This window comes from Taeniopygia guttata, chromosome 9, assembly GCF_048771995.1.
Source record: "Taeniopygia guttata chromosome 9, bTaeGut7.mat, whole genome shotgun sequence".
In the NCBI taxonomy this organism is placed as follows: domain Eukaryota; kingdom Metazoa; phylum Chordata; class Aves; order Passeriformes; family Estrildidae; genus Taeniopygia; species Taeniopygia guttata.
In genome coordinates, this window is record NC_133034.1 from 16,495,937 (window position 1) to 16,518,711 (window position 22,775).

The 22,775-nt window shown below is 63.5% G+C and overlaps 1 protein-coding gene across 9 annotated transcripts; it reads left to right on the forward strand.

Moving 5' to 3' along the window:
* The first annotated feature begins 706 nt into the window (after nt 1-706).
* On the forward strand, nt 707-21,030 carry TNK2 (tyrosine kinase non receptor 2). Of its 9 annotated transcripts, none has more exons than XM_030280828.4 (17): nt 5,648-6,007; nt 6,149-6,440; nt 9,957-10,134; nt 10,275-10,345; nt 11,582-11,794; nt 11,885-12,037; nt 12,236-12,513; nt 12,589-12,715; nt 12,807-12,953; nt 13,306-13,400; nt 16,112-16,306; nt 17,700-17,791; nt 18,307-18,351; nt 18,569-19,884; nt 20,312-20,407; nt 20,497-20,624; nt 20,738-21,030. In XM_030280828.4, exons 1-17 carry the CDS (start codon nt 5,814-5,816, stop codon nt 20,742-20,744), a joined length of 3,627 nt encoding a protein of 1,208 aa, XP_030136688.4. In that variant the 5' UTR covers nt 5,648-5,813; the 3' UTR covers nt 20,745-21,030. The 9 variants fall into 9 exon arrangements, with proteins under 9 accessions (XP_072789628.1, XP_041574063.2, XP_030136689.4 ...); XM_030280830.4 differs by having other exon boundaries at nt 5,648-5,950; XM_072933527.1 differs by lacking the exons at nt 5,648-6,007; nt 6,149-6,440 and adding an exon at nt 707-841.
* The last annotated feature ends 1,745 nt before the right edge of the window (nt 21,031-22,775 follow it).

The window sequence follows — 22,775 nt, forward strand, 5'->3', positions numbered from 1 at the left end:
GGAGGGCGGCGGGGTGGCCCCGGGGGTGCAGGAGCAGGGCGGCTTCACTCGCAGCGTGCAGGAGGCGGGGCTGGGGGCGCTGCCCCGCGGCCAGGAGCTGGTGGCCGGCGGCAGGGAACCGAGGGGCGGCGGGGGGCCGGGCCGGTGGCACTGGGTGCCGCTGGGCGAGAGGACGAGCCTGCAGGAGTGGGGCGAGCGGCCCGGGCCCGTCACCGCCCTCGGCAGCCCCAAGGCGGGCGCGGAGCCGCGGCGGCCCCGGGAGCGGGGGGCGGCGCGGGCGCGGCGGCGGGCGCGGGGCGCGGAGGAGGCGGCGGCGGGCGGCAGCCCCGGGGCGCGGCGGGCGCGGGGCGCGGTGCGAGGGGTGCAGGAGCACGGCCCCAAGGTCCGGCAGGAGCAGGGCCTGGCCCGGCGGGCGCAGCAGGAGCGCGGCGGGGACCGGCGGGACGCGGCGAGCCCCCCGGCCCGCAACCGCTGGTGGGTGCGGCGGGGCCGGCAGGAGGAGGGAGAGGCCCGGGGCGGAGTGCAGGAGGAGGGCGAGCTCTACCCGGGGGAGCAGGAGCACCCCGGCGGCAACCCCGGCCCGCGGACCCCGGCGCACCGCCTGAGCCGCAGGAGGTCCGCCCGGGTGTGAGGCCGCACCCCGTGCCCGGTGCCCGCTGCCCCGGGGGTGGTCCCAGCCGCGTCCCGGACGTCCCCGGCGTCGATCGTCGCACCCCGCCCCGGCAGGTGTGCGGGCTCGTCTCTCCTGGCATGCCGGCTGTCTGGAGTGCCGCCGTGCCCGTCCGAGCCCGTCGGTGACGCTGCAGACTCGGCGCAGGATGCGGTGGCGGTGAGCGCACAGGTAAGGAACGAGGCGCGACCCCGTGGCTGTGGGTGCTGCGGGGGGCAGGGGGCTCAGGGCTGGGCACTGTGCTGCTGCCCGGTTGCCAGCTGAGTGTGCCGGTGTGTTGGCACCGTGCCCCGCAGTACGGCGAGCTGCGGTGCTTCCCTCGTGCCCAAGCACTGCGGGACTGCCAGTCCCGGCCGGCAGCAGGCCCGACCTCCTGCTCCAGCTGCCAGGGCAGAGCAGGCAGCAGGGTCTGGTGTGAGTGGGTGCCTGGTGCCCTTGAACTCTCCTAAACCACAGCGGAAGCTGGGGGAAGGTGTTTTTTGTGTTTTTTTTTTTTTCCCGGAGAAAAGGCAGCTTTGCTTTTCCTCTTCCCTGGGCTCGTGGGAGCTGTGGCACTGAACAGAGGATCCTTGTCCTCCGGGGCCAGCCCCGCGCCTCGGGGTGTTGTACTGCAGCTCAAACCCCGAGCAGCAGTGAGGTGTGGGGAGCCTCTGACCACCGGCTCAGCATGCAGCATCGTGGCTGTGTCCAGCCGTGTTGTGGCAATTTTTCTCTGAACAGTCCAGGACCGTTTGGTATACTTTTGGTCTTTGTTGGTTTTGCTTTTTTAAATAAAAGTTTCAAGTTAAACTTGGTAAGGTGGTGCTGACACTCCAGACAAGGATCCTACCGTGCCAGGAAAATCCTGCTTGGCTTCTCACAGCACGATTAGATCCCTTGCCCATTCTGAAGCAGCAGCTGGGAAGGAGGTTTGGAGGTGGCCAGAGGAGCCCAGGCAGGGACAGTGTCTCGGCAGCAGTGCTGCGGCTGGGCTGTCTGGGCAGGACAGGCTGAGGCAGAGCCTGGCCCTGGCACGTCCCCACACCCTCAGCTCCCTGGGCCGCTTGGTGCAGCAGGTACACCGGGTGTCCTGGTGCTGCTGGGCTCTGGCACCACCACTTCAACACCTTGGAAAGAGTGTCCCTCTTGCCAGGTGCTGTGGGCTCTGGAGGTTGTGCGTTCCCCCCTCTTACTCAGCCATTCATTGAGCTGGTTCAGGGCAAAGCTTTCAACAAAATTTTTGGGCTATGGGCTTTGCAAAAGTCTCCTAAAATCAGGACCTGTCTCGTGAAGTGTCTTTAAGCAGGTCTGTGCTACCAGGCACCTCTTCAGGGAGAGGGTCCAGGACAGCCCTGGGTGCTGCACGGCCATCCTGAGCTGTGGCCCTGCTCCTGCTGCCAGCCCTGAGCCCACAGGTCCCTGCAGGAAGGGGGGAGGGTAGAAGCAGCTTCCGTATTCCCTGTCGGGCCTGGGGTGCAGGGTGGGAGCTGTGCAACCTGTTACCAACCCCTGGAGCTACCAGAGCCTCCTCAGACGGGTATTTGTTAGTGCAGGGTGGGGTGTAGTGGGTATGGCTGGGGGGGCTGGCGATGCCTTCCTCCTCCTCAGGCAGCTGCCAGCCTGCTGTCCCCCTGTGACTCAGCCTGCCCGGGGCAAGGGGGGCCCTCATAAGTAGATGAGCAGCCACTGCAGGACCATGAAAAACTGTGTAGCTGAGCCCTGTCCTAACCAGCTGCAGGTTGGACTTGACACTGTGCCTCAGTTTCCCCCCAAGAAGTCCCATCCTGCCCATGGAGCCACCTGGGTTTTGACTTCAGTTGTGTCCATGAACGATGATAACTGTCAGGGGAAAAGCATCCGGGGGGGGTCATTGCCCACTTGTGTGGGTTTTGGGGAACAGGAGGAGGTTCTGCTTCATGCACAGACCCTGCCAGGATAGGAAGGACTTAGGAGAAAGTCTTGTTCCATCCATTTATTGAGCAGTCCTGGGGGAGGGCCAGTATTCCCACTGCAGCCGGGCTAATTAGGGTGCTGTCAGTTCGTGCTAGTGACTGGCAAATACTGAATGGTCTGGCTAGGATTTTGTGCTGCTCTGATGCTGGGGAACTGTGGGGATTGAGCCTTAATCCCCTCCTGCCAGCTCTAGGGGTCCCAGTTCCCCTGCTCCCAGCTCAAAGGGGAGAGAGATGCTGCTGTGTGGGTGTAGCTTTGTGCCAACCTGGCCTGAGACCTGACAAACTCATTTTGTGCCAGCTGCAGCCTGGCCCAAGGACACATCCTGTACTGGGGTGGATATGGGGGTACTGCTGGCAGCACCCTGGGGTGGTGGGGCAGGTTGGACCAGGGCTCCTGGTGCCCCTCTTCCCAGGAGCAAAGCTCTCCTGGGGGGCGAGTCCACAAAGGGTCTTCCAATTGCCTTGTCAGAGTGGGTCGTGACTCTGGATGCAGAGACACTTCCTATACCTTAACCTCCAGGAAGTCTGGAGTGTCTGGGGTGGACAGATGGGGGTGCCAGGCAGGGATGCCCATTCTGAGTTCTCCCACTTTGCCCCAGGGGGACCCTGTGACCGGTGTCACCCGAGCCCAGACGTTTTGCCGTCTCCCTCACTGCATGGTTCACTGCGACATGGGCTGGCACTGCTGAAGGGTCCCACAGTGCTGGGCCACAGGGCCACTGAGGTCAGTGTGGGGGGCTGGCAGGAACAAACCAGCCTTGCACTAGGGCAAGGTGACAGGGTCCCTACAGCGGCAGTGACACCCGGGCTCAGTGATGCCCAGCCTGCTGCCCTCTCCACCTCCCCAGCAATGAGGGTGCCAGGGACATTGCTGTGCATTTGTCCCCCAAAACACTGCACTGTGACCCCGTCTTGGTGAGAGAGCTTGGGGCTGAGGTGAGGATCAGTTATGGGGTCAGCAATTGCTGCCCATGCCAGTGAGCTGGGAGGCGCAAGACAAGCTAAGCCCGCCCCAGCTCGACCTGTGGAGCGGATTTAGCAGAGGAAAGAGGCTTAGGGAGGGGATTGGGGCTGTGCCGGGGTGAGGGGGCCCCCCACGTGCCTGTGTCTTTCCTTCCCACACATCCACTGCTGCAGGCAGGGACTCAGAGCAGGGGATGCTCTGTGCTGGGGGACAGGATCAGGCCATGGGACCAGGCTCTGGGAACCCAGAGATGGCAGCGAGGAGGAACCTGGCACCTCGGCCTCCCCGGCCACCCCTGCCACGGGGGTCACCAGCCCTCCGTGCTGGCCCTCCGAGACCTCCTGCTTGCTCCATCCAGCCAACCAAGCAGCTTCAGGTGCCAGCACCGAGGGAGGTAAAGCACCCATTGGTATGGGGGTATGTGGGGTGGCACAGTCCAGCGAGGGGCTGGGGATGGTTCCCAGAGAGCTGGGTGGCAGCAGCATCCCACAGGTGGGCAGGATGCAGGCAGCAGCCCTGCCGCTGGTGGGAGCAGGGTGTGTTTGTACGTGTGTTTGTACGCAGTGGCAGCCAGGCTGGGGAGTGTGTCACCACAGTTTGGGGCCGCCCTCGGGGCCCTGCCAGGGCTGAACAAGCCAGCCCGGGGTGACGGTGCGGCTGCCCTGCTGCTGCCGCAGCCAGTGAGATCACTTCCAGGCGACACAGCTGCCAGGAAGGTGGCAGGAAGGTGGCAGGCGGGCTGTAACACTGAGCAGGGTGATGTGATGGAGGTGAGTGGGGGACCCTGTCCCCCTCTGGGAACTTGTTTTGGGGACCCACCACTTTCTGGGGCCCTCGGTGTGGGGTCGTGGGTATAGAGGATGCTGTGGCACTGGTCCCAGGGATGTGGGGCCAAGTGTGGTGTCCCATAGGGCTGAGGAGCACCAGTGTCCCCACAGAGGGGAGGGACACCTTGTGTTCAGTGTTACTGTCACACCCTGGAGGGTGGAAGAGAGTGCACCCCATCCAGTGGTTATCATTGTGGTGGGACCCCCCTCAGGGTGGGAATTGCAGGCAGGTGAGTCAAGGCTGGCAGGGCACAATGCCATTTGTCCCCTTGTACGGTACCTAATCATTTTGGTGTCAGTTAAGCTTGGGCAGGCCAGGATGCCGACATGTGGGGCTGTGTGACCCAAATCCATGCCCAGGGCTGTGGGGACAGGGGCTGTCTCTACTCATCCCTTCCCTGGGCAGGCTGGTGAGGGTTTAGGGGTAGCACAGGGCGGGAAGGTGGCATAGCACGTGCATCAGTCACCGTCCGTGGCGTGCCAGCGCGGTGACGCCGGCGGGCCGTGCGCGGGGGCGGCTGCTGCTCCCACGCCGCGGGCCCGGCCCGCCTCGGCTCCGCGGCTGAGCTCACCTCCGTGGTATGGCAGGAGGAGTCGCCGAGGGGCTGTTCCCACCCGGCCCCTCAGCCACGGCAGATGCCCCCCGGGACTGGGGGGGTGTGTTTCTCTGTAGCAGAGGGAGGGGAAGGGGGGCAGGACATGCTCTTGCCCCTGCCTTGGCACGTTGACAGCCTGGTGTCACTCCTTTGGCTAGACCAGGTTCTTAGGGCTCCGTGGGGAGAACAGTGATGGGTTGTGTGCTGCTTCTGGGGGGTCAGAATGGGGCATCATACCCTGTGGCGTTGGCATGAGGAGTAAATTGGCCCATGGGGACTCTGCTGTGCCCCAAAGGACAGGCAGGTCACAGGGGTCCTTAAGGGGGCTGCAGCCCCACACCGCCCCCCCCCCACCCCCGGATTTCAACCTGCTTGCGGCTGTGGTCCGGAGGCTGTGGGAGGGACTCCGGCTGGGCAGCGCTGGGGTACGGGCCAGTCCCCGTGTGCAGGTGTGGGGCTCCCCATCCCGGGAGGTGGCTTCCTGCTGGGAGCTGTGCCAGCTGCGGCAGCGCCTGGCAGAGGTCTAGGAGACCCCAGCCCCCTCCGAGGGGGTGAGGGGAGAGGATTGATCCTGGCGTGGCCTTCGGACCCCCATCCCCGCGGCACCCCCCGGGGCCTGGCTGCCGTGCCAGCCCTGCCGTGCTTGCGCCAGCGCTGCCGGTCGCTGCGGAGCAGCCATCTTCCCGGTGCATCCCATCCCCCTCTGCCTGCGCAGGGAAGCGGGCGGGATGCTGGGGATACTGCCGGCGCCAGAGCCCCCCCATCCCTCTGCAGGTGCCTCCCTACCCATCCTGCCTGCTATAGAGCCCCGGCTGCTTGACGATGGTCCCCCCTCATCCTCCTCCTCCGCCTGGCTGCCTGGTGCACCGTGCCGGGGTGCGGGGAGAAGGGGGCTGCGAGCGCGGCGCTGGCGGCGATGCCAGCACCTCTCCACGCAGGAGCCGGAGCAGGGACAGAAGGTGGGCGGTAGGGCTGCCGCGCCGGGAGGAAGACAGTGGTGCCACGCTGGGATTGGGGTGAGGACAAGCACTCAAGGGGCTGCCCCCCTTCTCCTTTCCCTTTTCGTCTGCATCCCTCCATCCATCCTCCACCCCCCCCAACCCCCACCATTACCGTCGCGGTCACCTTCACCCTCTCGCTGTTTTCCGGAACTGCAGCAACTTTCTGCCATGTGATCCCAAACCCGGCTCCAGCCCTCGCCGCCCCCAAGCAGACGCGGGCGTCTCCGCAGAGCCCCCCACTCGCCGCTGCGCCGCAGCCGCCGCCTCAGCCATGGGCGAGAAATGCGACTACCAGCGCTTGAGCAGCGCCGAGGAGGAGGAGGAAATGCACGGCCCCCTGCCCCACAGCTTCTCGGACAGCACCGGGCAGCGGGCCCTGCGGCTGGGCAGCAGGCGCCCCACGCCACCCCCCCGGCAGGACACCGCCCCGGGCATGCCGGGCCGGCGGGTCAGTGGGGGGAATCGGTAGAGGGGAGCACCGGGGGCACCTGGCTGAGCTTGGTGCCTCCGGGATGGGCATGGGTTGGCAGCTGACATGGAGCACAGGAGGTCCCTGCATGGCATCTCCCCTCTGGAATGTGCTGTACCCCGCAGCATCCGGGGCAGCATGACACCCGCCCCTTGCTCGGCTATGCCCGCATCCTGACCCACGGGAGGGGGGGCTACCTGCTGCTCTTGTTGGGGAAACTGAGACATAGGGGAATGGTGTGAGGCAGCGAGCTCAGCTAAGCCTGGCATAGCTCGTGGAGGGGGGCACGGTGCCCAGCACAGGATGCCATCACCTAGCTGCAGCGCTGCGAGCAGACCTGCAGGGTGGCCCTGCAGGCTGCCATCCCCACAATGCAGTGTCCCTGGGGGATGTCAGGCTTTGCATGGATGTGGGGAATGTGAAGGTGCAGGGGGCTTGAAGTGTAGGACAGGAATTGTGGTGTCATTAGCGATAGATGTAATGGGGTGGAGGGAAGGGGGGAAGGTGGGAGGACTGATCCCCCCCTCCCCATGTGCCAGCTCGGCCGGGTGTGTGCGCTGCCAGGCAAGCGCGGAGGCGACGAATATGGCACAGCGGGGGTGGGCAGCCGTGGGTGCCGGCTCCAGGTGCGCGGCGGGCGGAGGCGGAGCGGGCCGGGGCCGGTGCCGGCGGCGGTGTTTGCGCACGTGCGGCCGGGCAGGGCGGCAGCCGGGGCTGCGCGGAGGGGACGCGCGTGGGGGGCGGCTGCGGTCGTGCAGGTGCGGGAGGCACGCGGGGGGATCGCTCCTGTGTGGTCCTGGGCTGCACGTCAGCATCCTCACCGCGCACCCTGCATGAGCCTGGGTGCACGTAGGGTGCGCCCCTGGCGCTGCAGGGATGGGTGGGCATGGCAGGGGCGTGCGCAGCACCTGTACGGCGGGTCTAGGGGGGGATTTGTGACTTCCCCACCTCAGGATGGGAGTTTGCTGGCAGGACGCCATGCCCCACTCAGAGTCGAGGTTGCGGGATCACTCCCTGTGCGTGCGGGTCTATCGCAGAGAGGGAAACTGAGGCACGGAACCTCCCCTGGCGTGGTGGGCAAAGCCGGGTTCCCCACTCCCTTTTGGAAACCTGTGCTCCTGATGTGAGCACTGAACTGGCCAGCCTCACCTGGGATTTGGGGTTGCAGGAGGCGGTGCGCTGGGTGCCAGTCCCAGTGGGTGCCATTTCTGTGTGATGAGGGTGATGCTCTGTCAAGGCAGGGCACCCCCCCCATCCCCGGTGTCCCCTGAGCTGGGACGGGGGAAGCTGGCGCGTGGCAGAGGTTGGTGCCGAGGGCACTGTGCCCAGTTGTCCCCAGTCAATGGGCTTCTTGTGCCCGGTGCTTCTGCTGCTGGATGCCAGCTGGGATCCCAGCAGCAGTGGAAGCCCCAGTGGAGACTCCTCCTGGGGATGCATTTAATTCCCTCTCAGCTGCCCCCGTGGCACAGCGCTGGCCATGGTTAGGGGGGCCAGGCAGGCGGGGGCTGTGGCAAGAGGTTGCTGTGGGTCTTTCCTCTCTCACGCTGTGGCTGCCGGCGTGGCCAGCTGTTCTCCCTAGGGAGTCCGCGGGCGGACAGCACTGCTGGGGTTGGGTGCCAGCCCCACCAGGGAAGGGGAGCGAGCCCCAGGGTGCTGGTGGCGCCCCACGGCAGAGCCCTGTGGGGGCTGGCAGCTGGGCAGCGGATATGTTTGCCGAGCCAGAAACTCCCCCCGCAGTGCCCATCGCCCTGGCATCATGCCTGTGGCCTCGGTTGGGGAGCAGAGAGCCGGATGTCTCTTCTACCTCCCTCCCTCTCTGCTTCCTAGGGGGGGAAACTGAGGCCTGGGAGCGTTTCCCAAGGCCGGGGCGAGTTTCCATGGCAATGGGAGCGGGGGTCCGGGCTCCCAGCTGCCGGCAACAGCCGAACAAGGGAGAAAGCGGGACATTGATGGGAGCCCGGCCCCTTGGGCGCGCGTCCCAGCCCGGCTGAAAATAACCCTCCTGGGCAGCGCTGCGGGCAGGCGGCTGGGACCGAACCCCGCTACCAGCGAGGGGTCCCCAGGAAGCGGCTCCAGCCAGGGGAGTGACCCCCAGCCCTGCCTGCCGCCACCCCCCGCCCCGGCCCCGTTGCGTTGGGGAAGGGGAGGGCCGGCCGGCCAGAGGATCGAGAGCCGGATGGAAGGAGGGGCAGAGCCACAGCCCGCGTCCGGCCGGCGGACAGCCCGAACCCCCTGCCCGCTCCGGGGAGGGTCTGCGGGGCGGTCGAGCCCAGGGGACATCTCCGTAGCGCCGATGAAGGGAGCGCGGGTGCCCCGGCTGCGCTGAGCGGGCTCCGCCGTGGGACGCCGGCACCGGGGAAGGGACATCAGCGGTGCCAGGGGCTGGCAGCCAGGCAGGATGCGACGCTTCCAGGCTTTGCACCGATCCTTCCCCTTCCTCACCCGCTTCCGCCTCTACCGAGTAAGTGCCGACCCTCGCCCCGTGCAGACCCTACGCTGGCCCTGTCCCCGCAGCTCCCTTCGCCCCGAGTGGCCCTGCGTGCCCCGGTGCGCCCCCGTGCCCAGCTGCTCGCCGCGCCCGCCGTATTTTTAGCCCAGTGCCGAGGATCGTAATTGCGGTGACGCGGCCGAGAGAGCCGAGCACGGCGGGCGAAGACGCCGGGGGCCATGTCGGCTCCCAGGGTAGAGGAGAGGATGGAGGGGGCTGCCCGCGCTGTGGAACTGGGATGGTGGGTCCCAGCCTCCCACTCACTCTCATCAGGAGGAGGCAGAGTCGTATCTCTTTCCAGAAAAGTGGTGGTTAAAGTGGGGAAGAGCCAGGACAACAGGCAGGGATGGGGAGTCACGGGGGAAGGATGGGGCTCCAGTCCTTCCTCTCTGTCCTGCCACAGCTGGGGACTGATGCCAGCAGCACTGGAGTGTCCTGTACCTCAGCGCCAGAGCAACAGGACCCTCCAGAAACCCAGATGTTCCTGTCTGACCCCTCCCTGTGTCTGCCCAGGGAGGTGGCACCACCCATGGCAGAGGAGACCCACTGTGAGTCTGTACTACAGCTCAGCCAAGTGTGCAGGCATGCCAGGGGGCCAAGCTGGCTGTCCCTGCTGGGGACAGCTGTCATCTTCCTGCTCAGCCTGTCCAGCTGAGCAGAGAGAATTGGGCAGACACGTCTGTCCTGAGCTTCTACCTCCTTCTGTGTCCTTGGCACTGCTGACCAGAGCATAGTCTGTGCTGGAATGGAGGGGTGGGCTGGTATTTCTGTGGGCAGGACAGAGCAGTCTGGGGGGTCCTTCCTATATCTGGGGGTCCTGCTGATTGGGATGCCTCTCCTGGCCTCCCCGAGAGAGGTGGTGACAGGCTCAGGAGATGACTCTACTAGTATCCGTCACAGAAGCACCCCAGCCTTGGTTCTGATCTCCTCTGGGTGACTCCCCAGTGGGGATAGGTCAGAGGGGAGCAGAGCAGGGTTGCCCCTAACCCGATATTTTGTCCCAGCAGAGGCTGAGCTGTAGCATGCAGGCGGAGGAGGGCACGGACTGGCTGCTGGAGCTGCTCACCGAGCTGCAGCTGCAGCAGTACTTCCTGCGCATCCGAGACGAGCTCAACGTCACACGCCTCTCCCACTTTGAGTACGTCAAAAATGAGGATCTGGAGAAGATTGGCATGGGACGCCCCGGTGTGTACATCCTCCCCAAACCTCTCCCTTTACCCCTGGCTGGATGTGCAGCATCTTTTGGGAATTCTACAGGAGCATATGGGGCTGGAGGGGACCCCTACCCAAAGTTGTGACAGTCACTGTGTCGTTGTGTCCTGCAGGCCAGCGGCGGCTGTGGGAGGCAGTGAAGCGGAGGAAAGCCATGTGCAAGCGGAAATCCTGGATGAGCAAGGTAGGGATGGGAGAGGGACAGGTGTGGCAGAGAAACTGAGGCAGACAGGAAGATCTGGATCCCTCTCTGTACCCTTTCAGGATGCCTGGCTCCCCCACATCCCTGGAGGCTGACAGGGAAATGGGCAGAAGCCCTTGCCATCCATGCCCCGCCTGTGGTGTGACCCTGTCAGTGTGCACCCCAGTCCCCATCAGGCTCCTGGGTCACCTCCCATCAAAGGATAGCCCTGCTATCCCAGCACTTGGAAAATTCATTTACCTCATGTTATTTGCCTCTTTGTCAGGAAACTTATTTGCAGTGAGTGAACCAGAGAGCTTTGCTCCAGACAGCTCTGTGGGCAGCAGTGGTGCCCAGGACACTGCCTACCCTGCTGCCTCACAGCGTGGGGGCAAAGCCTTGTACCTGCAGGCTGGGCACACTGTGGTAGGGGGCCTTGGGATAGCATCCCATATGCATATCACATATGCCCTGATACTATCCCATCCAAAGCTGGTACTGCTGGCACCCTCTGGCACCTGGCACCCCAGAAGCTCAGAGTTTGGCAGAGCCCAGTTTGCCAGCTGGGCACTGGGCCATGGCCTCTCCTCTGTGTGACTTGTCTGTGCTGGGACATGATGAGGATGGGCTTTTAATAGAAGGCTACTTCTAATAAAGAACAAATAGCAGAAATGCCACCTCCCACCCCAGACACATGCTGGGACCAGCCCCCGCATACCCTGCATCAAGACTGGAATGGACCCTGTTCCATGGGGCACATCATCCATCCCAGCTGAGGGAGGTGGAAGGAGAGCCCATCCCTTCTGGGTGGTGGTAGCCAGCACGCATTGCAAAGCCCACGTTGCTGCAGGGATGTGTCACCAGGCTCAGCCCAAGCTGGAGGTTTCTCTTGGCTTTGTGCCCAGGCACATTGTGTGGCCTCAGCCTGGCCAAGGAGTGCCCAGGGCTCTCTGGCTACTGGCCTGGTTTGCTGTGGCTGCTGTGGAACTGCTGTAGAGCTGCTGCAAGACAAACAAGCTCTTCCCTCCACGGGAATCACAGCTCAGTGTGCCAGCAGCAGGTGGAATAGAGCCTTCTCCCACAACCAGCCTTCTCTGGGTTATGGGTCCAGTTATGGGTCATCACTAGGTTCCAGTGTGTACAGCCGAGGCAAGGGGTTGTGCCAGAACTTCTCACTTGCAGACCCAGTGGCTTGGGGTGTTTCCATGCCCACGTTTCACGTTCCTCCATGTCCCACAGGTGTTCAGTGGGAAGCGCCCAGAGTCGGAGCTGCCGCCCCAGCCCCAGAGCACCTTCCGCAAGCCTCCCACACCACCGCCCCCTGAAGCTGGGGGCCAGCACTCCCTCACGTGCCTCGTGCGGGAGCGGGACCTCTCAATCTTTGAGAAGCTGGGTGACGGCTCCTTCGGTGTCGTGCGTCGCGGCGAGTGGTGCACGCCTGCTGGCAAGACGGTGAGGGGCTGCTCTGGGGGGTGGGGAGCCAGGCAGTGGCACCACGCACAGGGGAAGACACTTCGGAACTCATCCCTGCTTTGGCCATAGCTGAATGTGGCAGTGAAGTGCCTCAAGACAGATGTGCTGAGCCAGCCAGAGGCACTGGACGACTTCATCCGGGAGGTGAATGCCATGCACTCCCTGGACCACAGGAACCTCATCCGCCTCTATGGCGTGGTGCTCTCCCACCCCATGAAGATGGTGAGTGGAGGGGGGATGGGACCCACCTCAGTGACACCTCCATGTGGGGGTCCCACAGGATGGCATGAGCCAAGCCAAGCTGGGTCTGTACCCCAGGCCCTCTGCTGGCATCCCCAGTGGGGCATAAGAAGGCTGGAAACCAGCCCAACCAGGGTGGCTGTGGACTGACCCGCTTGCTGTCCTCATCCCATGGCCCAGGTGACAGAGCTGGCCCCACTGGGCTCCCTCCTGGACCGCCTGCGGAAGAACCAGGGCCATTTCCTCATCTCCACCCTGTGCCAGTATGCCATCCAAGTGGCCAAGGGCATGGCCTACCTGGAGTCCAAGCGCTTCATCCACCGTGACCTGGCTGCCCGCAACATCCTGCTGGCCTCCAATGAGCTCGTCAAGATTGGGGACTTCGGACTGATGCGGGCGTTGCCCAAAAACGATGATCACTACGTGATGCAGGAGCATCGCAAGGTCCCCTTTGCCTGGTGAGCCTTGGGGAGGGGGAGACCTGGAGGTGCAGCACCCATGGCCTTCTGATGCTCATGTCTTTCCCCCTGTAGGTGTGCTCCTGAGAGCCTGAAGACACGCACCTTCTCCCACGCCAGTGACACCTGGATGTTCGGAGTGACCCTCTGGGAGATGTTCACCTATGGTCAGGAGCCTTGGATTGGCCTCAATGGCAGCCAGGTAGGTGTACAGCAGAGACCTGCCCCCTCACCTCACCCTGCTGGTGCTGAGGGGGATCTGGGACACCCTGACAGCACACCCTGTCCAACAGATCCTGCACAAGATAGACAAGGAGGGTGAGCGACTGCCACGGCCTGAGGACTGTCCCCAGGACATCTACAACGTCATGCTGCAGTGCTGGGCACACAAGCCCGAGGACCGACCCACCTTCGTGGCCTTGCGAGACTTCTTGGTGGAGGTGGGTGAGCAGGCAGGGGGACCAGGAGCCCCAGCACCTTATCCTGCCAGCTCTGCTCGAGCATGGATAGAGCTAAGAATATTGCCAGGGTGGGAGGTGACATGGGGAGCTCAGGCGAGGCAGCCCTGCAGGCTGGGAGGTGCAGGGTGGTGACATGGTCACAGCAGGAAGCACCTGGTTGCTGCCTTGCCATCACACACCCCAGGGATGTGACAGCTGAGGAGGGGCTAGTGGTGATGCTGTCTGTTGTCCATTTTTTGGGCCTCCCTGCCCTCCTTGGGGCTGAGCCTGACCTCAGAAGAGGATGGACATGGCATCCTGCACCCCTTATCCTCATCCACTTCTCCCCCAGGCACAGCCCACCGACATGAGAGCGCTGCAGGACTTTGAGGAACCGGACAAGCTGCACATCCAGATGAACGACATCATCACAGTCATTGAGGGCAGGTACTGCATGGGAGGGTGGCAGGTGTTGTAGAGTGGGATGCACTGTGATGTGCCAGCCTGCATGGGATAGGGAATGGGGAGACTGTGGGCGCTGGCAGAGCTGTGGGAAGCAGGGAGGGGAAGGGGTGGCTCTGTCCCCAGCACACCTGGCCGTGTACCCCGTGGGTGGGCAGAGCTGGTAGGTTTGTGGTCCCCCAGGCAGCACAGCATCGTGGGGCCACCGCGGTGTGTGGGGCACAGCCCTGCCCACACTGCCCAGAGTCCTGTCCACACCATCCCTGCTGACTCACCCCACTGTGTCTGTGGGTTTGCCCAGGGAAACAGCACGCCACAGGGCCACTCCCTGCTGATAGTGGTGGGGACGTACTGCCAGCACCTGGAGACGTGCTGCTGTCATCGGGCTGGGAGCGGCACCGTGGGACTTGGTACCGTGCTGGCCGAACCCGCTGTGCTGTGCATTCCTTGGTCCCCGCTGACCATGCCAGGGCACAGCCACCCCTCCACTGCCCCAGGGACCTGGGACTGGAGTAGGGGGCCCTTTTGTCCCTGCATCCCTATCCCAGGATGTGCCTGTCACCTTCCAGCTGGGGAAGAGTGGGGACCTCCCGAAGGAGTTCGGTGTGCCAGCACTAGAGGCGGCCTCCCCAGCCCGAGGGGAGGAGGAGGAGGGCTCTGTCCCGTCCCTCCCTGTCCCCCGCCCCGGGCCGGCTCTCCGCGGTTAGTCACAAGCCGGGGTGAATCAGGCCGGGTTTGTGTGTCTGCAGGGACCGGCTGCTCCCGGTCCGCCGCCGCGGGGATGACTCTTGCCCAGGGTCTGGCGGTTTAATTGCAGGGAGGAGAGGGGAGGGGAAGCAGCGTCGGCGGAGGGAGGGAAGGAGCGGCGGAGGGCGGTGCGGCCGTGCCAGAGCGCTGCATCGTCCGTGCCGCCGCAGCGCGGCTGGGCTGCGGCTCCGCGCCCCCCGCCCCAGGTGAGCCGCGGAGGGACGGGCAGAGCGGGAAGAGGGGCTGCGGGTTGCCCGTCGGTCGGGAATTGCCGGGAGCGGAGTACAGCCGGGGCGCAGCTTCCTCTGCCTCTGTTTCCCCGAGGGACGCCGGTCCGTGGTGACCCCCGGTGGGTAGGTGTTGGGGGTGCGGGCTCAGGGCACACGCGGTGGGTTCAGCAGCTGGGGGCTGGCAGGAGCCCCACCGACTGCCGGTACTCCGGGAGGGCAGCCCCCTCCTCGTGCCTCAGTTTCCCCGGCACTAGCCCCCCACCCCTCCTCCACTGCGCTGCTTGTGGGGATGCCCGGGCAGAGCTGGCGGGGGGAAGGGGGGTGGCCTCCTGCCGGGGGCTGCATCCGGCCCTGCCGAAGCCGCCCGGGGCACCGTAAACACCCCCCACCCCTTTTCAAGCCCCTGCCTGTCGTTCGGCGGGCGCCGGGTGTGCGTACGTGTGTGTGGGCAGGGGCAGGGACCTCCCTGAAAGCCCCCCGGGGACCCAGCCGCTCGTGGGAGGGGGCTGTCGCGGGGAGAGGAGCCAGGGCAGCACCGGAGCGGGTTTGTGCCGGGGGTCCGAGCTCGGGTTCAGTGGGACCGGGGCTGGGAGCAGGGAGAGTGGAGGGATGCAGCATCCTTTCGGGATGCGGCAATGAGGGGCGCAGGGAGGGCGAGTGGAGGGGACTTCCTCGGGGAGGGGAGCTGTTCCCCCACCTCCCCCAGCCTGCCGCGGTCAGGGAGGATGCCCGGTGCCGGCTGGGCTCTGCCGGAGCTCTGCTGAGGGGTCCCGACGCTGAGTAAGTCGGCTGGCTGGCGGCAGCGGGAAGGTAAACAGGAAAAGGGCTGAGCTGGTGGCCGGGGGTGACTCACAGGTGACTCCAGGAAACTGTGGGGCCCATGCCAGCCTTGCCAGGCTGGCACCCACACTGCCGCTGCCCCCTGCCCACAGCACACCCTGCCCATGGGGAGTGGAGAGCCCTGACAGGCAGGGGGGTAGGAGGGTCATAGCCCCCCCCCTATTTATTTGGCACGGTGCTGGGTGGGGTACACCACTTAGGATGCCTTTCTCTGCCCCATCCCTGTTTCCTCAACTAGTCCCTCTGGGTTAGGTGATCATCTCATCCCCCCAAGAAGTGACTGTGTCCTGGGCAACTTCTTGGGGACACACTGGGAACCAGTACCCCAGGGTGGCCTGGGCCACTCAGGTGGCTCCAGGAAGACTGATAGCCTAAGCCTGTCTTTTGCCCATCTCCCCCTGCCTGCACGAGCCTGCACAGGGCTCATTGATAATGCAGGAAGGGAGCAAGGAAGACCTCACAGTCCCCCATATGGGCGCCCCATCAGATGCCAAGCATGTTCCCTGTGCCATCCTTTAGTACATGGGGCACAGAGGGATTGGTGACAAAGAGCTTGGTGCAGGCATCACCCCAAGGCACTGCGTAATTTGAGGCAGCAAGGAGGAGGAAGGGGCATATCTTTGGGACACAAGAACGGAGCTTTGTTCCCCACTACTCGCATTCCCAGCACCACCAGGTGCAGGGACTGTGTGGGGTGGGAGCCAAAGCATGTGGCTGGTGTAGGGTTGGGATCCTGGACACCCAGAGTCCCTTCCCAGTTGTGTCACCTCATGCCTTTGTGCACTTGGACAAGTCATCTTCCCTTCTCCCCATCACGGGGGCAGGCGCGTGTCAACCTCCCATCCCCTCATCAGTAACGAGGTCCTTTTTATTCCTTAGGGCCGAGAATTACTGGTGGCGGGGTCAGAATAAACGGACCCTAAAAGTGGGCCAATTTCCCCGAAACACGGTGACCTCGGTGGCAGGGCTGTCAGCCCACGACATCAGCCAGCCACTTAAAAACAGCTTCATCCACACAGGCCATGGAGACACCAACCCGCAGCACTGCTGGGGGTTTCCCGATAAAATTGATGAGTAAGAAACTTTTTGTCTTCTCTGCATCCTCTGCCTGCTCCCTGCTTTCCCTGCTGCCCACTGGGCTCGGGAGCAAGACGTGGCTTGGCTACTGCCCCCCTTTCCTCCATGAAGCATCTCTTTCTGCCCCTGCTGTATTGGGAATGGTGGCTCTGGGTAGGGTCCCTGCAGCTGCACTAACTTCCTTGCCTCTTCCTACTAATGGGCTTAAGAACGTGGGGGGCTGCTGTGCTTGTGGCTGTCCCAGGGGGACGACCTTTGTGGCTGTCCTGGGCAGGGAGACATCAGTAAGCACCACCCCAGAGGTGGCCACATTACCCCAAAACACTTTTGGGGTGTCCCAGGGCTGCTAAATGTGCGTGGCTTGCAGCCTGTCCCCACGCTTCTAACAGCATGATTCTTTTTGAAAATCAAAACATGAAAAAAATCCACCAGAATGATTTTTTTCTCCACCCTGCTCTATCTGAAGACACCTGGCTGGACTGTGATGGGGAGAAGGGGGGGCTGGGTGCTTGTGCTCCAGGGTCCCACATATTCTCTGCCAGGTGGGATTGGTTTTGTGATAGTGAGCAGGAGCGCCTTGGCAGAGAGCATGTGGGGGTCTCTCCCAGCACAGGGTTGGAGAGATGTGGGAGGTCAGTGTGGTGGGGACAGGGTAGGATTTCAAGAACTGGAAAGCTCCTGGTGGGTAGGGCCAGCCCCTGCACTAGGCTCACTCCACATCCCCTGGGATCATGATCCCAACTGTTTGTTATCCCAGGCCTGGGACATCTCTGCCTTTTCCCTCAGTCCCGCCTGACCCCGGCACAGCACCCTGTGTCACGGGCTGTTGCGGCGGCCCTCGGAGGGCTGAACCGAGGCGCCGTGCACGCGGATCTGGCTCGTGCCCCGGCAGGCCTCCCCGCGCCCCACTGCGTGGGCACGGGCGCTGGGTACGTGCTGCCCGGGCTGCCGAGAACGCACCGAGCTCGGCACACGCCCAAGCCTTCGGGCTGCGCCGGCTCCCGCCGGCTCCCTGGCTTGCGACGGCTCGCCCGGGCCTCCCAGCACCCGCCGGCACGCGGTACCGGGCATCTGCCTTGGGCACAGCGTCGGCTGCTGCTGGAGGGCTGTCCTGGGCACCACACGCTGCACAAGTCCCCTGGGCACAGTGCAGGCAGCCACGGATGCACGCGGAGCCGGAGACGGGCGGGATGGTACTGGGATGGCACCAGGCTCTGTGCCGTAGCACTGGAAGCCTCTGGGGTGTGTTGCCCCAGCATTCACAGGAACGGGACTTGCCAGGCATTGTTGTGTGGTGCAGGAGCTTTGGGGTGTCCCATGGCACCAGCCTGGTGAGCAAGGGGTCATGTAGCCTCTCCTGACTCCCAGGCACTTTCCTCTCTCCCCACAGGCTGTACCTGGGAAATCCCATGGACCCTCCTGATATTCTAGGTGTGGACCCGAGTGCTGCCAGACCTACACAGCTTCCAGGGAGGGCTAAAAGTGAGTGGCTTTTCTCCTTCCTCCTGCCCATCAGCTGTGCAAAGCCTCCATCACTGTACCCTGCTGCCGGGGTGATGGGCTGGACCCTCTCCTTTCTGTCTCTCTGCTGGCACTTGCTTTTTGCAGAGCAGGGGGAGCCTGGGTGATGGGGTGTGTTGTCACCTGGCCATACACCACTGCCATCAGCGTGGGTGACTGGTGTCTCTGCCTGGCTGGACTCTGCCCTGCTGCCCTTCATCTGAGTCCCTTGTCCCCTCCTGGCCTCCCACAGCTGGGGTCCCCATGTCGGGGATCTCAGCGGAGCTGCCACGGGGAGGGAACTGGGAATGCTGTGCGTAAGCCCCAGTCGCCGTAAACCTACAGTTCTTCCTTGGGGGGGCTTCCCACCAGCCTCCTACCCATGCCCCACCAGTGTAAGGGGAACAACAAAGCATGCACTCTATTAAGAAGCACCCTGGCTGCCGCTTCTGTGTTCACCCTATGCTTCCCCTTCTCTTGGGTTCTGTCTTCTGCAGGGCAGCCTCCTCCACGCCCACCTCAGCCTACCGTCCTGCTCACCAGTAAGTCTGGCTTCTTTGCGTGCTGCTCTCCCTTCTTCACACCCTCTTTCTTTTCTCTCTTACGTGGGTGGCCTGGGGCAGGTGCCCCTGGTATGCCTTGGGAGCAAAGAGGGCTGAACTTATTGGGTGTTTTGGGGACTTTGAGATGTAGATGCCCCTTCTTGCAGCCTAGGGATGGGTGCTGGGACCCTCACCATCCCTCTCTGTCCCCTTCTAGAGCCTTGCTACGACCCAGTTAGTGAGGAGGAGGAGGGTCTGCCAGGGGGCCTCCGGAAGCTCTGCCTGAAGAAGCCAGGCACAGGGAAGGGTCTGCGACCAGTCAAGCCATCAGCACGAGTACCGGGCACCAAGGTGGGCGAGCGGCAACCCGGACGCCTGGCAGGCGAGGGGCTAGCAAGCAGCGAGGTGACACTCATTGACTTTGGGGAGGAAGTTCCCCAGGGCAGCCCCTCTCCAGTGGGAGAGCTGACAGCCCCATCATTAGCCAAGCTGGCCATGGAGGCCTGCTCCTTGCTGGACAAGACCCCACCGCAGAGCCCCACGCGGGCTCTACCTCGGCCTCTCCACCCCACGCCGGTAGTGGACTGGGATGCCCGGCCCTTGCCCCCACCACCTGCCTATGATGACGTGGCACAGGATGAGGATGATATTGAGGTCTGCTCCATCACCAGCCCCCCGAGCCGGCGGGGAAAGACCAACTATGGCTTTGTGGATGAGGGTGAGCGGGGACCGGTACTGGAGGACAACCTTTTCCTGCCCCCGAAGGAGACCAAACAGCCCAGCATGACGCAGACCACCGAGCTCTTCGAGGAGCTGCAGCAGGAGTGCTTGAGGAGGCTCAACGTCCCTCTGGGACCGGCTTCCCCAGTTGATGACAAGCCCCAGATCCCCCCCCGTGTCCCAATCCCGCCCCGGCCCCTTCGCCGCAATGAGCCTGGGCGCTGGTCAGGGGACCTTTCCCCAGCTTCGGGGGGCGAGGAAGACCGGCCGCCCCAGATCCCCCCACGGGACCCACTGTCCCAGCCCACTTCCCGGACACCCAGCCCCATGGCTCTGCAGGTGGGCTCCCCACAGCAACGTGCCGCCCTCTGCTCCTGCCTCTCCACCTCACCAGGGAAGCCCATGCCCACCACACAGAGCTTCGCCCTCGACCCTAAGTACGCCACCCCCAAGGTCATCCAGGCGCAGGGCAAGGACTGCTCCAAGGGGCCTTGCATCCTGCCCATCGTGAAGGATGGGCAGAAGGTCAGCAGCACCCACTACTACCTGCTGCCCGAGCGCCCTGCCTACCTGGACAAGTATGAGAAGTTTTTCAAGGAGGCTAAAAGTCCCGAGGAGGTGGCAGCGTCCCGCCAGGTCACCACAGCCACCGTCCGTCCCATGGTGCAGCAGCCATTGTCAGACTGCAAGGCCAACTTTTCCTCCAACAACAGCAACCCTGGGCCCAAGTGCCTGGTGAAAGCCTCCTGCAGCCTCCAGAAGATCGTTTATGATGGGCCAGATGTTTGCAGCCCTGCTGACAAGATCCGGCTGGTAAGTATCATCCATGAGAAGTGGGCTCACATGGGCAAGAGCTTTCCCCACCCTGTGCCTCAGTTTCCACAAATGCAGCCCCAGGGGGTTGGCTACAAGAAGGCCCCAGATGTTCAGGGGGACATAAATATCACTGCAATGGCAAAATGGGAATTGAATGCCCTGGGGAGGAGGACAGTGGCTGTGCTGCTATGGTCCCCTTGCTGCTATGGTCCCCTTGGTATCTTTAGGCTGGGGATATTGTGGCCCACCCAGGCCCAGGGGAGATTTAAGATCACAGGGATGAGACTAATCCCAGCTCCAGGCTGATAGTGCTCCCTGAAGACAGAACCAGGGATGGGGGCAGCCCCAGTGGTCTCCTGCTTCAGTCACAGGCTTCTTGCTGCCCAGGGGTGGCAGCAGACAGTGACCACAAGCTCCTCCTCAGGTGCAGGACGCGGTGCATGGTGTGACCACTGAGGAGTGCCAGACAGCCCTGCAGAACCATGGCTGGAACGTCCAACGGGCTATCCAGTACCTGAAGGTACAGCACACCCCTGTTCCCTCGTCCTGGCTCCATCAAGAGTGGTGGCACCCCTGTCACCCCTCTGGCCATGCCCTGTCCCCTTGCAGGTGGAGCAGCTCTTCTGCCTGGGGCTGAAGTCCCGTGGTGAGTGCCAGCGGGTGCTGGAGAGGTTCGACTGGAACCTGGCACAGGCCAGCTCCCACCTCCTCGATCCCTACAGCGCCACCCGCCAGAAGTAGGGACATCACTGGTTTTGGTGGGGGGCAGTTCTCTATGCCACACTGCTCTGGGCAGACTGGCACCAACACCTCTCCTGAGTTCATGTCCTCTCCTCTCCTCTTCTTGCAGGTGGTGACAGCAGGGATGGGGCGAGCTGTGTTGGATCCAGAGCAGGCATCTCGCCATGGGGCCAGTCCCGCCGCCTCCACCCATACAACCTGCTGCAGGACTCAGGACTGAGCCCCCACTTGGGGGTGGAGACACCCCAAAAGGGACCCTGCCTAGTGCCACACTTTCCAGGGTGCTTGTGCCCTGGCCTTGGCAATGGGCTCCATCCCCTGGCCCCTTGTTGAATTGTTTTTGTAAAGAGAAATGTAATTTTAATATATATATTATGTATATATATAAAAATATTCTATGGAGAGGCTGAGGGTACCTATGGCTGTTTCCCAGGTTTATCCCTACCAACACACAGGGACAAGCCACACATCCATGGGTGCTGGTTCCTCCCTGCAGGCAGCTGGGACTGCGACCCTTGGGATCTGCTGTGGGATGAAGCTCAGGAGAGGATGCAGGGACTCTGGGGAGCCTCAGAAAGCTGTGTGATATATGCACCTATAAAACCTCCTGCTGAGTCCTCCCAGGCTGCTTTAGGGTGCAAAGTTCTCCCCATCCAGGGCTGCTGGAGTTAGTCACAGTATATCCCACCCCCAGGCCCAACGTTTGAAGGCTGGGCATGGTTTTGCCTGCTCTGAGCAGTTCTTGCCTGCAGGGGAGCCCCCCGCGGCTCCTGGCTGCCACCTGGGGCATGCCCGGGCAGGGAGTGGCAGGACCAGCATCGCCCCCACCCACGTGCAGGTATTGTGCAACCGGGTGTCTCTGCTGCAGACGGAGCCGGGAGCAGGTGCAGGAGTGGAGGGGTGGCTCCTATGGGGTCCCAGAGCCGGTGTCAGCGCTCACTCCCCCCTCCAAGTGGGTAGCAGAGCTCCTTGGCTGGGTTTCCTGCAGTGCTGCCTTCTAGCAGCATCAGGAAGGGATCTTGGGATCAGCTGGAGGAGGATCTTGGTGCCCAAACCCACCAGGTGCATTGACAGTGGTGGGCCTGCTCCCCGTGATACTCTGCTCCAGAGCTGGTGGCTTCAGAGGAGAGACCCTGCCGTACACGGTGAGGAAGGGATGCCTTGGCATGACCCTGTGGATCCATCCCTGTGGGAGATGGTACCTGGCCACATCCTGTGCACCTACAGCTCCCTCTGTTCTGGTCCCCTGGCCCTCCCTGAGCGTGAGGACAGGGAGCTGGTGCTGCTGTGAGCACAGTCACGCGTCGCTGCTTGGGACTCTGTGCTTCTGTGTTCCTGTGTGAGGTGCAGCCACCACGGCATGGCTGTCAGTGAAGCGAGGAAGGCACAACAACACCATCACTGACTTCCTTCCCTCTCCTTAAGTGATCCTGGAGCTGGGGGAGACCTTGTGAAGAAGCAAACACGTTTGCTGCAGTGGCCTCACTGGATCCGTTCACGCAGCAGGGTCCATCCGGCCTCTGTCACTGCTGGAAGGTGACCTGCGACCCAGGGCAATCCTGGCCCCGCCACCGATGCGGTACAACCCACCCCCTCCATCCGGGGTTGTGTGGGCGTTTGCCGCGATGTGCAGATAAGGCTCGGGACCGGCAGTGCCCAAGGGGGGACAGGGCAGGGTCAATACGTGGGACCCCAAGGCACCAGCGGTAGCCTGCTCCTTCCTTCTTCCTCCTTGGTGACAAGCCAACCCCTGCCAGGGGTTATCGGCCATGCAGCCAAGTGTGGAGGGACCTGACAGCAACCAAGAGGGTGGATGGGGGTGCAGAGCCCAGGACTGACCCACACCCAGAGATGTTTGGGACCCCTGTCCCCACCTGCCCTCCCAGTGCCTTTATGCCAAGTGACTTTGAACCCCCCGGGGGTGGCTCCCCAGGGGTTGGAGACCCCAGCCGCGGGCTGTCAACAGTGGGGTCGGCCTAGGAGGGACCTTAAAGCTTCCCATGGCAAAATGGGTGTGGCCCCCGGCATGAGTGGGTCCCCAAAATTGGGACGCTGCCACCTCGGCGCGGGCTGCGAGGACACGGAGACGTCAGTGCCCCAGGCAGGGCACGTGGTGTCCCTGTCCCCGCCACCCGCAGGAGTGTTCA

Coding starts and splice junctions, on each gene's coding strand:
- TNK2 (XM_030280828.4), top strand. CDS start 5,814: ATGGTCCCCCCTCATCCTCCTCCTCCGCCTGGCTGCCTGGTGCACCGT. Junction 10,135..10,274: donor GATTGGCATGGGACGCCCCG/GTGTGTACATCC, acceptor TGTGTCCTGCAG/GCCAGCGGCGGCTGTGGGAG. Junction 18,352..18,568: donor GCCTACCGTCCTGCTCACCA/GTAAGTCTGGCT, acceptor GTCCCCTTCTAG/AGCCTTGCTACGACCCAGTT.